Source organism: Phragmites australis, chromosome 14 (assembly GCF_958298935.1).
Source record: "Phragmites australis chromosome 14, lpPhrAust1.1, whole genome shotgun sequence".
NCBI lineage: Eukaryota > Viridiplantae > Streptophyta > Magnoliopsida > Poales > Poaceae > Phragmites > Phragmites australis.
The window spans coordinates 2,171,536-2,187,310 of record NC_084934.1 but is presented as its reverse complement, the minus strand read 5'-3'; the positions used below and the strand labels follow the sequence as shown (position 1 = coordinate 2,187,310).

The 15,775-nt window shown below is 44.7% G+C and overlaps 1 protein-coding gene, 1 long non-coding RNA gene and 1 other non-coding gene across 3 annotated transcripts; 2 read left to right on the top strand and 1 right to left on the bottom strand.

Annotated features, from left to right (window-relative positions):
* The first annotated feature begins 2,140 nt into the window (after positions 1-2,140).
* LOC133891523 (pathogenesis-related protein PRB1-3-like) lies at positions 2,141-3,175 on the top strand. Its single transcript, XM_062332250.1, has one exon. It carries the CDS (start codon positions 2,479-2,481, stop codon positions 2,971-2,973), a length of 495 nt encoding a protein of 164 aa, XP_062188234.1. The 5' UTR covers positions 2,141-2,478; the 3' UTR covers positions 2,974-3,175.
* A 2,815-nt stretch (positions 3,176-5,990) lies between these two features.
* On the bottom strand, positions 5,991-7,745 carry LOC133890088 (uncharacterized). Its single transcript, XR_009903991.1, has 3 exons — positions 7,574-7,745; positions 6,449-7,323; positions 5,991-6,337 (listed from the first exon to the last, which is right to left on the bottom strand). It is a non-coding gene; the product is annotated as an uncharacterized LOC133890088 (long non-coding RNA).
* A 6,226-nt stretch (positions 7,746-13,971) lies between these two features.
* On the top strand, positions 13,972-14,110 carry LOC133891830 (small nucleolar RNA Z247). The gene has a single exon (XR_009904287.1). It is a non-coding gene; the product is annotated as a small nucleolar RNA Z247 (small nucleolar RNA).
* The last annotated feature ends 1,665 nt before the right edge of the window (positions 14,111-15,775 follow it).

Sequence of the window (15,775 nt, the reverse complement as noted above, 5' to 3'; positions counted from 1 at the left end):
TACTTTCTGCAGCCGGAGATGGCGTTCCTGATTTATGATCAACCGTCCAAAGCTTACCTACTCTCGCTGAAAACCGCCCCCATCATGTTTAAGCCGAAGACTCTGGAATACAATTTGCACTTTCCTATTGCGCCTGTTCTAGAATCCATTGAAGAATCTGAAGGTTCACCTTTCGTGGGGGTCAAGAATCCCCCTTGATCTCTCGTATCATTTCAGTCGTCGGCCTTAAAGCTTTCATGGGGCAATGAGTTGTCGATGTTGCGAACCGCTCGGGAGCGGTGCTGTCGGAGTATGAACTCCTCAAGCGGGGATCTGGAGGGACCCCCTTTGAGATTCGGCCGATGGGATGATTCTGAATCTACCTCGTACGTGAATTAATGAGAGTCAATGGGAGATGCAGGCGGGACGGATGATCGGAAATAAATGCTCTGGGAATGCCTCTCCGTGGATCTCTTGCGTTACAAGGATTTTTGTCTAAGTCTAGATCTTCGTACGTCCTGTCTTCGTTAGCTTGTCTGCGTCTGTTGAACTTCTTGAACTTGTCTCGGTCTTCTAAAACTTGTTCAGCCCGTAAGACTCCTGTCCTCATCGTCGGGGTGCACCCCCTCCTTTTATACTGTGTGTGGGGGGGGGGGTGGCGTGCCCAAAAAGGAGGGCGCGAGTCCTCATGAGCCATAAATGGAAAGCAACCATCATAGGTTGCAGCTTGATGTTACGAGGGTTGAAAAATGCGTCCTCGACCGGTCTTGTCATCATCATACCACTTTTCAGCGGGTACAGCAGGGGGGCCCATCGGGTAGCCACCGAGCAACCCCGCGTGCCCGCTCTGTCAGAGCAAGCCTGACACAGCAGGGCGGCATGCGATATGCCTTGAGCCCAGCGACGGTATCCCAAGACGTGCCAGATGACGCGCGATGGGCCCGCCGCATTAAATATCCCCATGCCTCCCTGCCAGGCAGTGGCAGGGACTAACAACAAGCGTGGGGGGAGTGGTTGGAAGTGACAGGCCACGCTCCCTCTTAAATGCAGCATCGGGCCTCTCACCAATTGACACCTCACCGCTGAGCCCTTGTGGGGTCCACCGGCAAGGGGCTTCTTAGGTCCTCGGGGAACTCTGGGTGCTCGGGGACTACTGTTCACAGCCCCGAGCGTCCTCTCCAGGATATGTCTTTTCTCGGTCATCGGGGAACTCCGGTACTCGGGGACCACTGTTCATGGCCCCGAACGCCCTCTCCCGGAACTGCCTTCTTGGGTCCTCAGGGAACTCGGGTACTTGGGGACCACTGTTTATGGCCCCGAGCGTCCTCTCTCGGAACTGTGTCTGCTCGGGTCCTTGGGGAACTCGGGTACTCGGGGACCACTGTTCAAGGCCCCGAGCGCTCTCTCCCGGAACTTGTACTTCTCGGGTCCTCGGGGAACTCGGGTACTCGGGGACCACTGTTCATGGCCCCGAGCATCCTCTCCCGGAACTTTGTACTTCTCGGACCTCGGGGAGATAGTCCTCGAGTGAGGGCGCCACGTAGCATTCTGCTGTACTGGCCTCGGGACTCGGGGACCCCTGGTTCCCATGTCACCGATAGGTGCTGTGAGCGGTGTTGTTGCGGTTCTTCTTTCTATTTTGGCTCTTATAGTTGATAGGTTGTAGTTTGTAGTGTTGTCTCTGTGATGCTCTAAACCTAGTTTAGCTAAATCTTAGCCCGCTCAGGTTTATGGTTTTTACTCGGTTCTTCGTTAATTAATCGAATATGTTAGCCCGTCAAACTTTTCTTCTATTAATATAATTGGTAACTCTCATGCAGATTCATTTAGCAAGGGTTTAAACTTGAAAAGAACTATACACGAGATAGTTTAATTTTTAGTGGCTTACGTCAGCAAGTTAAACACTTGATTTCTCTCAGATAAGTTTCACTAGCTAGCAAATACGTACTAAGGCCAACAACAAGCAAATTAATGTGCAGTTTGGTTAGTCAAACACTTCGAAAAGGCGTATATATATGCATGTGACAGCACAAAATTCCGGCAAAAAACAGACAAATAATCTCCTGGAACCGTAGCTTATTGCACGTAGATGCGGATATGGCCAGAAGGCCAGATGAAGTAAACCTTCCAAAAGCCATGCCCCTTTTCCAAGTGCCAGTCCAAACACAAGACTCCTTCTTGTAAGTCACCCAAGTTTATCCGAGAATCAATCCTGCCGTTGCAATCGACGACGACGATCGTGTCCATGGAATTCTTTCCCCTCTTGGAAAAAAAATAGCTTCTAGGCGCCACCATTGACTGACCATGCAAGTGCAATCAATCTCCATTTCTTTTACCAGTTTACTAGTAGTTTCTCGGATAAGTCACCTGAGCTCGTTCTCGTCGCTACTAGCATAAATACCCCGGCAACTCGTCACAACTCATGCATCACAACGGCAATAAGCTAATCACACATATATACAAGGTGCAAATCATTCAAGCTTCATAGGTTTATTAGCAATGGCGTACTCATCGAAGCTAGCGTGCTTAGCTCTGGCTTTCGCGGCCATCGTCGCCGCTCCGTGCGCGGCGCAGAACTCGCCGCAGGATTACGTGAACCTGCACAACGCGGCGCGTGCGGACGTGGGCGTCGGCCCGGTGTCCTGGGACAACAACGTGGCCGCCTACGCGCAGAACTACGCGGCGCAGCGCCAAGGCGACTGCAAGCTGGTGCACTCCGGCGGGCCCTACGGTGAGAACCTCTTCTGGGGCTCCGCCGGCGCCGACTGGTCGGCGTCAGACGCCGTGGGGGCCTGGGTGGCAGAGAAGCAGTACTACGACCACGCCACCAACACCTGCGCCGCCGGCAAGGTCTGCGGGCACTACACGCAGGTGGTGTGGCGCAACTCCATCAACATCGGATGTGCCCGCGTCGTCTGCGACAACAACGGCGGCGTCTTCATCATCTGCAGCTACAACCCGCCGGGCAACGTCGTCGGACAGAGCCCGTACTAGCTACCGAGCTAGTCTCCCAAACTCCCAATTGATCGAATGGTACGCGTGCAGCAGCAACGTGCGCCCATGCATGCAGATGCATTCTTGATGCATGGCTTGTGTGCTGCTTATTAAATATATATATATACCGAATAAATTATCAGATATGATGTTGTGACTTCTGATATATATATAGATCAATAAAATCATGCGATTTGTGACACGTTTGCTGTTCTTATTCTACCCGTTATTGATCATTTTTCTGGAATAATTCCGGCCATATGGGTTGCGCTCATCGGCTGTATAGAACTTGCTGAATTCATCTAGAGTTGACAATATAAACGGTTTGAATCATATATTTAGGTCCCCGTATCAAACGTAGTAATCTTTTCTATACACAGGAACTGAACGATTTACTGTAAATTCTACGTAAATTCTTATGCTGCAATTGGGCCTGCGTGTGACGAAGAATCAATCAAGATTTGTTCCTCATATTTGATTTGTATTCTTGTTTGGTCATCTCATATTGCCCGATGCTTGCTCATTAGGTTGAGGAGAGTGGGAGAGAATCGGAGGAGGCTGCTCAGTCGCCGTTTTTACACGTTTCCGTAGCACGTAGGTCTGAATTATTATTATTCCTTGATCTCCCTGTGACTGGCCGGTCTTCTGTGCTCTCCTTGACATCCAGCAGCTTCACTTAACCATAATCAAATAGACCAATGCAGAAGTCATGCTCAATTGCGAACTTGTCTTTTGTATATCTAGCAGCTGCAAGTTTGTAGCGACTTAGTTTTTTTTTAGAAAACAGATATCTTTTGTAGCGACTTAGTTTTCTTCAGAGTCAAGACCTTCTATTTATTTTTTCTGTTAGGCCTAAACGATCAGAAAGAGCCAGCAATTAACTTTTCAACAAGCTCTTGCAGGCTTCTGTTAGGCCTAAGCGGCCCAAGGGAAACGAGAGGCCGAGGGCCGAGTCACACGTCCTGCTGGGATACAGAGGAAAGGCTACTACTATACAACATCGTATACGTAACGTTATATCATTATCAGCTCAATAGAAATCGGTATTAAAAATGTATTAATATTGGTTTTTAAACTCCCACGTACGAATAATGACTTAGTAGCAAAGAACCGGTACTGATAGTGACTATATCAGTACCGATTCCAGCCACAAACCGCACTAATACTAGTCACGAACTGTCACTTGATTGCTACTATCACAACTCATCTTAAAAAGTTTGTAACTTTTTTACACGAAGTCAGATGGGAAAAACTTTATACGAAAATTATAGCTATCAATGAGATCTACAACTTTGTAGTTGAAAACTTTTTAATTTGAGGTCATTTAAGTACCTAAATAATTATAATAAAATTGCAGCAATGGTCGATGACAGCTCATATTAAAAAATTCATAACTTTTTCACACGAAGTTGGATGGTGAAAAACTTTAAATGTAAATTGTAGCTCTCGACGAGATATACAACTTTATAGTTGATCACTTTTTTATTTTAAGCAATATAACTACATAAATAAATCAATAAAACTGTCGAAGCAACCATACACAGGATCACGAACTTCAGGAATCTTTGAAAAAAACACATATTTGACCATAAAGATGAAAAGTGCAAATTCAAAGATTTTTATTGTGAGTTTAGTAACTCGGATTAATGAAACATCTGTGCAACACTAACTTTTAGATTAAGCACTATGTCTCAAGAAATTTTCAGCATATCAGAGAAGATCAATTTCGACGAAAAACTTTAGAGGTCCTATCGAGAGTCTTCTAAGCCTTTTTCGAGGGTCAAGAAGTATACAGGTCTAAAGGCATGTATTTTTTTCAGATGCGCCTCCTCGTTAGCTTCGAAAGTAGACTTCAAATATTGAAATCGGACTTAGTAAGTTATGGTTATTTTACTGAACACTGCACGGATTAGACACAAACTTGAAATACGAAGTTAGATGGAGGCAAACTTTATATGAACGTTGTAGAACTCGACGAGATGTACAACTTTGTAGTTGACAACTTTTTCATTTGAGATCATTTAGATGTCCAAATAGCCATTCAAACGTTCGGTCAGAAGATGTCAAAAGGATTTATTGTGCTATATACTCACGAACAGACGATAGCTGAGATGGTTAGAGAGGTCACACACGCATAGGGTATGAGATCTTGAGTTCGAGTCTTGGTTGCCGTATGCAAGTAAATATCGCGTGACTTATGAATATTGGGCGCAATTGGGTGGGTGACCTCTGGTCGGGTGCCCATGGTTGCGAATTTTTTTTTAAGCTTTTTTTAGTCCAAAAAATGTTGTATCGAGATCGGAATTATCAGTGCCAGTTGGTAACTTCAATCGACACGGATAGTGATTTTCAGTGCTAGTTCTATACTCGGTATTGATAGTCAGTGATTATAGTGCCAAATAATCAATGTCGGTTTAAAACCCGTCGCTGATGACAATTTTAAACCGATATTGATGAGAATTTCTACAGTAACAGAGAAAAACACACCGACATGCATGTAGCTTGTGAATTCTGGAGGGGCACTGGCCATCAAAGAGATCAAAGACGATCGATTAAGCTGCGATACTACCAGTCACCACTAACTATAAAAACTAACACATGAATTGGTCACCAGTATGTAGAAAGTAGAAACAAGTTGTACTCCGCCAAAGTTCTTCAACCCCGAGTCTTGAGTCTTGAACATAGTACATGACATCAAACTAGACATTCAAAAAAGTGACATCTAAATTTTAAAATGGACACTACATGTAGAAACAAGTGCATGCACACAACACACCACGATCGAGAATATAATTAACCGCGAATGAAGCATGCATGAACAATAGCAGACGACTCCATTAAAAACTGTTAGAGATAAGCTTCCTCATGTATCTCCGTTTGCATTTGCTTCGGTTCATGTTCATAGATAGAATCAAACTAAGCAGATTGAAGCTATACCGCGCCCGTTCCCATGTAGCGATGTTTTTTTCGTGGTGCATGCATGGTGAACATGGATGAAACAAAGCGAGCATGGTGGGTTATATCGGGGAGATACTATAAGAAAACAGTGTTTGGTTTCATTGCATAAGAGGAACATGTATACAAAGGAAAGAGTATATATAGCATTTGGCACGTGCCAAACTTGGTTTCTTACAATATGGATTGTTGTAAAGGATACTATTACTGTTTCGACAATTAAAGTGTAAACATTTGGCACATACCAAACATAATTTATGGCAATATGGATCGTAAGATCAGTAAGCCTCTGTTACCTGAGGATTTGGGCTCCCACTTGATGTTCAGCTGGAGTTGATTCAGCACTCAGCAGGGCAAGATCGTGCTTTGGAAGAGAACTTTCAACATCATCCTATAAATTAGCACTGCTCTGAGAAGAACATAACAGAAAAACAGAATAAATCAAACGATGTTTAAGAAGGGGGCAAATAGATTAAAAAAAAAACCTACAGCTTCTCGCCCATGCTGAAATTACATATACCTCACATCGATGTATTTGACCACGTCTCTTCTATAGCGGCTTGTAGCAGCATGGAACATTTTGTGAGCAGTTAACGTTGTGAGCAAATAAATGTAGTATTTACATATACCTCCTTCATGCAGCGGGCACTAAGAAAAGCAGGTTGAAACAGTTGTCAGTAAATAACACGGTGAGCAAATAAATGTAGAATTTGCATATACCTCTTTCGGGCAGCGGGCATGCACTAAGAAATACATGATCTTTGTAAAGCAGTGCTATTCTTTTTGCACTAAATAACCATGGCAATGTCGATAAATCCATCTAGCCTTAATTATATACTGATATAGAACATGTGGGAATTAAACAATTTTGCTTCTAACCAGATGAGTCAAAAATATTCTCTGTTTTTTTTTTGGGCAGACCATTCAACAATTACTCCGGACCATCCACTATGGTGTAAGAGCTGAATTAATTAGATGAACAGCTGGAAATTGTGCACGAAACGAAATGAATTATTTCAGGTCATGAAAGGAACCCAAAGTTTCCCAGAGAATGACTGTTTCATATTTGACACTTTGTGGAGGAAATTGGCAAGTAAATCTGCAAGATAAAGGTGTTAATATTTGCGTAAATAACTACAGAACATGGGAACATAGAGGTATGAGATGGCACTGCAAACCTTTACAAAGGGAGCAGCCATGTCTCCCAGTTTAAGAAAGATGAGCTGAACATCATAATGGGTTAGGACCTGTTTGTAATTCACTGAGCTCGAGCTCCTCATCATTCACTAAAGTCACCTGTTCAATCTGTAGCTATGAAGATTCTGTTTTATCAACTGAAAGATGGCAATCCATTGGAAGATGCTCTTTTGGACCAATAAATCTGCTACATGGCACCTATAGAAGAAAGAAAAAATTACTCCTCAATGGAAAGGAAATTTAAATTCCACTTTGATGGATCAGAAAGTAAATTGTCAAGTCCAAAAGTTTGCTTTTCTTCCAAAGGTCCAACTCATCAGTAGCTGTGCTAAAGTAGAATTGTTCTCCTTTTCTATATCTCATTGTGCCAAGGCCCAAGAGAAAAAAAAATACCTTTCTTTTACGCTATTGCTATAATTTTCCCAGGCAAAACAGGGACCTTGCTCACCCGAATTTGAGGCTGACCAATGTATGCAGCAATTCACGTTGAGGAGTTTCGTCCCCGACATTGGCGCATCAAGGAGCTCCATTCCCGACTCCGGCAAGGTTATTGTTGCGATTAGGATTAGGGTTCGGGGTTGGTGGCTTACCGGAGTCCAGCGGCCTTAGAGGAAGGGCCAGGGGAGGAATGATGGCCCGGCGGTGGAGGCAGTTTGTGGGTAGGGCGATGAGGGGTGAGGGCGCTGCCCGCTGGGGTGGTGGAGAATGGCCTGTGGGGAGGGTCGGGGTGGGGGTGAGGATGACGACAGCGGTGGTCGAGGGCGGGGAGACGGTAGCAAGGAGGCTACCTAGCCTGGGTAAAGTATTGCCCGGCGTGGTGCTCCACGATACCTTACCCCCCCCCCCCCCGAAGCAGAGCGGCGGTAGGACTGGTCGGCGGCAGGGGCGAGGCTACGGTCGAGAGAAAGCAGCTGCGGCAAGAGGAAGAAGAAAGAGGCGAGCCATCAGATTTTGATTCAATGGTCAGCAAATAGTGGGGGTGGGACAGCGGTTTGATCGGAGAGAGGCGTGCTTCGCTGCGCCCACAGGCTGAGAGAGAGGGAGAAGCAGAGAGTGAGAAATATATCTTGATGTATATAGATGTGCATCTGATTTAACAAACAACATAAAAAACAAACAAACCGAATACTTGCACCTCACCAAGAAATATATCAGCTGGAAGAAAACATCCTATCATATCATTAAAACAAGAGTACAATATTTGACCAATGCACAATATTTAAAACTTGAAAGAGACTCAAATATATGTGAGATGCGTGCCCACCACCTTGCATCAGCAAAGTATACTATAATCCTAAAACAAATACAATTTGATATATGAGGAGGAGGACGACGATAAGAAGTACCTGCAATGAAGAGCTCCTTTGGATTCCCATCGAGGCACGATTCATGTGGATGGTTGGATTGGATAGATCGGAATCGGACTCGTCCACAAAAAGAGCCTATTCTGATGTTAGGATTGCCCTGCCATTAGTGGACATGGCAAAATATATTGTTGATGCGGGTTTTTGGCCTACTGTTGTAACCTGCTTATGCGTACTTGACTGAGATCTTCCATTAGATTGGGATCGATAAACTTTCTTAAGAAGGACTGTGGTTATGAAGACATGTTAGAATGCATATAAAGCTAATCTGTAGCTTTGGTAGTTGTATTAATGAAATTAGCATGGCCTTACCATCTTCTTTTTCTCTGCTGCCGGAATGTTCCCGGCATAAACGTAGATTAATATGTCTGAGTGGCGACCATAGGTCATTCCTGCAAACATCTTGTATGTTTTCTCTTTCTTTGCGGTAGTATCAGTCTTGTTGAATAGTTTGTTCTCCTGGCCATCATCTCCGTCTTCGGAGGCTCCTCCTGCTCATGGTTAAAAACTGAATAAGAGTAGAAAATGGAGCACTTGTCACATGGGGAAAAAAAATACACCAGCGCAACAGTACAGAGTAAATTGTAAATGGTAACATAGGAATAAAGCAGGCTCCCAAAAAAATCACCTTGAAAGCTGAAGGCGGGTAATAAAAAGAAGTTCAGTCACCATTATTTCTCCCTTAGCATATATATGCAATGACCACAGTACAGTCTTCCGACAATAAAAGTAAGACACTGAAGCTGAGCATTATTGCTTGTCCGAAATTCAATGAAATATTGGTTGACAGGAATTCAAAGAAGTTCATCACACTCGGTCCACATGGTTAGATAGCAAGAATGCAAGAAATTATTTAGCGCAACCTGTAACATATTGGTTTGCCAGTGGTCCACCAATTATCAGTGGTGCAAAATGCCATCAAGCTTCTTGAGTTACGTATATCTATTACAATATATGAACAAATTCTTTACTCCGAAGCATGAAAATAGACATACGAATGGGCACATATACAATAACCTTAGTGATAAGAACAATATGAACCTGTTCAAGTTCAGGGGTCGAGCTTTGTTTAACAAAGATATATCCTACCTAAAAAAAAGAAGGTTAAAAGAGATCCAAGCAGCTAACCTACAAGCTCCATCCGTCAATCGCCATCTGGAAACCCATAGGCACAGCTTGTTCCGTCAGTAGTGCTGCACTGACCCAAATCTCGCATTCAAGGTAGAACCGAGGCACACCTAGACAAACTTGACATCGGCGAGGGCATTGACGAGCCTCGGGTGAAAGTGCATCTAGTCTCTATATGTAATTTTGGTAATTAATGACAATACCTATAGACTAACAATAGTGTTGAGTTTGATAGTAAGTTGTTTCATAGGTGATAAATGGAGGAGAGATATGCATCAAGATGAATAAGCTCTAAGTGATGCTCGAGTAAGTTAATAATAATACATATGAACTAACAATTATGTTGAGAATTGTTATTAGGTTATTCCACAGGAGATGCATAAATGATAAAGTATGGATTCGTTGAGAATTGTCATGAGTTCAAAGAATTGCATCAAAGTCATTAAGCACTTAGTGATACTCATGAGATGAAGGGGAGCTTAAGGAGATTGACAATAAATATAAATACTAAGTTACTTGTGAAAATCGAGTAACTAAAGGTATGACATTGTTGATAGAGTTTTATAAACTAACTCATGTGCTATGTGCTTGAGAATGAGTGAGTTAGGTTCCATATGAAGATTGACAATATGCGTGAAGGCTAATAAGTCACTTGTGTAGACTAAGTGACTAAAGGTATGAAATTTTTAATTGAGTTTTATGGACTAACCCATATGCTTTGTGTTTGAGAGTGAGTTAGGCTTAGAATCCATAAGAAATTATAAGTTGAATTGAAATCATATATGCCAAAAGTGAAGAACAAAATTGGACTCCATATATGATAAATTGAATTTATCGAAGATGTCGGATACAAAATGGTTTTCTTTGGCAAGACGGTGAAGGGAAAGCAAGACTCGGCTTCGATGGACCATCCGGTGGTGAAGGGCAAGCAAATAGCTTGGCGCCGACGGACCAAGTCGGTGGTGAAGAGCGAGTGAAGACTTTGCGCCAATGGAGCGTGTGAGGCTATGTGAAGCTATGAATGATTCGCATCAATCATATGAAGAATCAAGAAGAGATGAAGTGAACATTATATGAAAGTTGGCAGCCCTCAAAGTTTGAAATAAAGAAGCGGTACTCGAAGGTATTCAAAGGCTTAAATTGGTTCAAACGAGTTTTATTTTTGAATTTGAGTATAGATATGTTACACTATTAAGAGGAATGCAACATAGAGCAAATTGTTGTGTCTCAGTGCTCAAGAGTTTCTAACTAAACCCAAAGTAAGAATTACTTTTAGAAGTCCTGTGCGGAAAGTGTGGAAGTGTTCAAATTAGATTTTGGAGTGTTCCTAGTTTGATCCAATATGTTTGAGATCATGAATTCGGTTGGGATGTATATCCTCTGAATAAACTTTCTGTAGAGTCCAAAATCATCGAAATCGGACTTCGGGATCAAAAGTTGTGGCGTTCTCTCTTCGTAACCTAGGCTGTTTTGTTAACCTATGGAGTGTCCACACTTTTTTGTAGATAGTTCGCATTTTTGCGAATAGTCTGCAAGTTTCAGGTCTAACGACTTTATACCCCCTCCTTTGAGAGCTCCTAGTGCCTCCACGAAAATACCTCAAAGCCAAAGCTATTTGTGCTCTCCCCACTCTATTCTAGTGAGATTTGAGAAGAAAAGTGAGTTGGGTTGAGAGATTAGAAGATTGAGAGCAAGTAAGCATAACTCCCATCTTGAGCACTCGAATTCATCATCAATATGTTTGCGGAGTGTTTGTTGCTCTTGGGGATTCAATCCCCTAGGCGGCTAGGTGTCACCAGAGAGCACCTAAGGTTGTGGTGTGCCGCGAGAAGTTTGTGAAGGCTTTAATTTTGCCTCCACAAGGGAAGAAATCAAGAGTGGAAGTCAAGCTCAAGTGTGACCGAGCTTGGAGAGGAAAAGGGTTGTGAGAGACCCGGCTCAAGTGTCTCCGAGCCCCTCAACGGAGATGTAGGAACCTCTAGAGGAGGTGTCCAAACTTCGAGAAACAAATTGCGTGTCTCTTCTCTTATTTCTTTGCTTTTGAGTTCTTGCTCAATATTTATGCATATTGTTCGATCTACTTTCTTGTGAACTTTGAGCTGTAGGTACTTGGTGAAATAGGTTGGAATACATCCACCAGTGCTGGGTAATTCATGGATTTCATCCATGTTGTATTGCATAGGCATCTCTTGAGTTTTTCCTGAAATCTCCGAATTATCCGCAGATTTCTGCGGAGTGTCCGCACTTTTGCGGAGACTCCGGAAAAATCTACGGACTGTCCGCATATTGCTAATCCACTGCATTTAGTTTGTAAAATTTTTCAAGATACGCCTATTCACCCCCCCTCTAGGCAACATCGTTGTCCTTTCATCAGGGAGCTCTCTGTCTTGGTTTCTGGCGGGTGCCCGAGCGTGCCGTGCTGGTTCCACCCCCATGTGAAGAGCTGCACAAGGCCAGAAACCCAAGCAACAACCGGGGTCAGAACAGAGGTTCGCTCACAGAGGAGCAAGTCTATCACACGAACAGGAGGTAGTGGTCGCAAGGAAAACGCATGCGTTCATCCTCGTAGATGGCAAGGGAGTCGTGACTGTCGATGACGGCCTAGTCTTTCTGCTCGTTCCCGCCTATGCATAGCTGCCTGTCCTCCCTCGAACCCCTGCACAGGAACCAAGAGCACCAACCAAGCTAAAGGGGGGAAAGAACAATCAAAGCCTAGATGAAATCGCAAGAAACGGGGGCTCGCCACGGAGGGGAGAGAAGCAGTGCACCTCATGCGACGCCTCCATGCATGGATCTAGGATGCTGCTACCAAGATCCATCTTGCTCGCGTGGATCTCTGGCTTGTCTTCCATGAGTGACGGCGACGTGAGAGGAGGCGGAGGTTGCCGGTGATGACGGTGGTGATGGCGTACGGCTCCAGGGCGGCAACGCAGAGGGCCTAGATTTGGGAGAGGAGAAGGAAGGATTTGGGGATCTAAGTTTCATGCCTCTTCTCCCTGTTCAACCTCGGCAACACAAAGGAGCTGCGTGTTTTCCCATCGACGGGCCCATGCCTCGTCAGGCGGTGGTGGCTCAGATCTGGTTGTGGCAATGTGGATTCGGGCAGCAGCGACCCGAGAGGAGGCGAAGGCGTGAGTCAATGGCGTCCGTGGCCACAGAGGCGATAGCGTGCGGGAGTGGAAGAAGGAGGAGGTGTGTTTTTTTGGCTCAGCGACTGGAGTTCGGAAAGGAAGGCGCTGGAGCTTGTGGTGGCCGGCGAGGGTGGGGGGGGGGCATCTACGACGGCTTGGGCCCGTGGCGGAGGAGGCGGCTACGAGACAGGAAAGGCAGCGGCATGTGGCGGAGGGGAAGTGGATCTGGGCGGTGGTGGTTCGGTTACGGAGGTGGTTGGGTGGGCTCGGGCAGCAGCCACGCGAGAGGAGGAGGAGGCGAGAGGCAATGGCATGCGGAAGTGGAAGAAGGGGGTGGTGGGGATTTTTGGCCCGACGACTGGAGTTCGCGGAGGAATGTGCTGGAGTGCTTTGGGCTCTCGCGGGACGGAAGCTGGTGCCAGGACCGAGATCAGGACCACCTGCCGAAGTGCTGCTGCAGTGCCGAGGCCCACCTATCAGGAACAAGAAACTACAGTGAGGGAGAGGCCCTGGGAGGCCGCGGAGGTTCGAGCCGCATAGGATATAAGTTATATCTGTAAAGGCTAGAGATATAGAAGGCATATCTTTTGAACGTAACCGAACCTGATACACTTGTATTCTTGCTGTGATTTCCCGATCTATATCAACACGTAATAGCAGCCTCTATGGAGGTAACAAACACTTCACCAATTCTTTCATGGTATATAGAGCCACCTCCTCTACTCGACGCATCTATGGTGACCGATGAATCCTCGTCATCCTCCCTCTCTAGGCTGACCGCGCCCTCTCTACTCACTCATCCAGTTACAGAGAAACTCACCAAGAATAACCATGCCCAATGGAAAGCTCAAGAGCTCCCAGCTGTGCGTGGTGTGCAGCTAGAGGGCTTGCTCGATGGATCTGAAGTCACGCCCTCTAAAGAAGTCGACGTCCAGCAAGGAGAGAAGACAGTCAAGGCACATAATCTTGCGTACGCATGATGGATAGCCCTGGATCAGCAGGTGCTTAGCTACTTGTTATCCTCTCTGTCCAGAGAGATTCTTACGCAAGTAGTGACATGAAGATCGCAACTCAAGCATGGCGAGCAATCAAAGATATGTTCGCTTCTCAAACTCGTGCGTGGTCAGTCAATACCCACACAACGTTGGCGACAACTCAAAAAGGCAATCTGTCTATTGCTGAGTATGACGGGAAGATGAAGGCGCTAGGAGATGAGATGGCACCCGTTGGATGACGAAGAGATGGTTTCGTACATCCTCATCAGGCTTGACATCAAATTAAATCCAGTCGTTTTTGCCATCATCGCGCGAGTTGAACCAATCACTGTAAGTGAATTGTACGCGTACTTATTAAGTTTTGAAACTCGAATGGACCTTCTCCAGGGAAGCTCTCAGTCTTCGGTCAATGCTGCATCCCATGGTGGCCGTGGTGGCTTCAACAGCCGTGGCCGAGGAGGACGTGGGCGCAGTCCTGGCCGAAACAGAAACAACTACTCCAATAATGGTGGCCGGTCCAACTACAACAACAACGAAGGCAACAATACCTGATGCCCTAGATGCCAAATATATCACAAGGGCAGTCATACTGCTGCAAATTGTTGGCATCGTTTTGATCAAGACTATGCCTTTGAAGAAAGAAGTGCAGGTGTGGTGACAAATTCTTATGGAGTTGATACAAACTGGTACACAGACTCAGATGCCACATATCACATCACTAGCGAACTAGATAAGCTTGTTGTTCATGACAGATATGTAGGCAAGGATCAGATAAAAATGACAAGTGGTGCATGTATGAATATTGATCATATTGGACATGCTATTGTTCGTACTCCTAATCGTAATCTTCATCTAAACAATGTTCTTCATGTTCCTAAAGCTGCTAAAATTCTTGTTTCTATTCATCACCTTGCTACTAACAATAAAGCTTTCCTTGGATTTCACCCCAAATTTTTCTTGATTGAGGATCAGGCAACGAAGAAAATCCTTTTTCGCGGCAAGTGTGAAGGTGGCCTCTACCCTCTTTCTTCCAGCCCAACAGAACCGAGAAGGCAAGTGTTGAGTGCTGTCAAGCCCACCTTGGCAAGATGGCACAGTCGTTTAGGTCATCCTTCGTATTCCATTGTCCAACGTGTTGTTAGTGAAAACAATCTCACATGTCATGGTGAGATCAATAAAGAGTCTGTCTGTGATGCCTGTCAACAGGGTAAGAGTCATCGGTTGCCTTATCCTAAATCTTTTAGCATGTCTAGTGCTCCTTTAGAGCTTATTTTCTCAGATGTTTGGGGTCCCGCTCTTGATTCTTTTGGAATAAAGAAATACTATGTTAGCTTCATCGATGATTACAACAAGTTTACTTGGATTTATTTGCTTAAATATAAATCTGAGGTCTTCTGGAAATTTCATGAATTTCAGAATCTTGTTGAGAGACTGTTTAGTAAGAAAATTTGCTATGCAAATTGACTGAGGAGGAGAATATGAGAAGATGACTTCCTTCTTCCAACAAGTCGGCATAACTCACGAAATTTCGTGTCCTCACTCCCATCAACAGAATGGCTCAGCTGAACGTAAACATGGGCACATAGTAGAAGTAGGGCTCTCCCTTCTTGACCATACATCCATGCCTCTGAAGTTTTGGGTTGAAGCTTTTCTTGCTGCTACATACCTCATCAATCGTACTCCCAGTAAGATCCTCCAGTGTGCTACTCCCTTAGAAAAGCTATTCAAGGAAAAACCAAATTACTCATGTCTACGTATGTTTGGGTGTGCTTGTTGGCCCAACCTACGTCCGTATAATTCTCGCAAACTCCAATTCCGGTCAAAATAGTGTGTTTTCCTTGGATATAACAATCTCCATAAAGGGTTTAAGTGTCTTGATGTTACAACTGGCTGTATCTATATTTCCAGAGATGTTATTTTTTATGAGACTATTTTTCTGTTCTTCAAACTTCACCCTAATGCAGGAACCACTCTTCGGTTTGAAGTTCTGCTTCTTCCTCCTAATTATGCATTAAAATCTGGGGGTGCATCA

Excerpts from the sequence above, each read along its gene's own strand:
- LOC133891523 (XM_062332250.1), top strand. The coding sequence starts at position 2,479 with ATGGCGTACTCATCGAAGCTAGCGTGCTTAGCTCTGGCTTTCGCGGCC.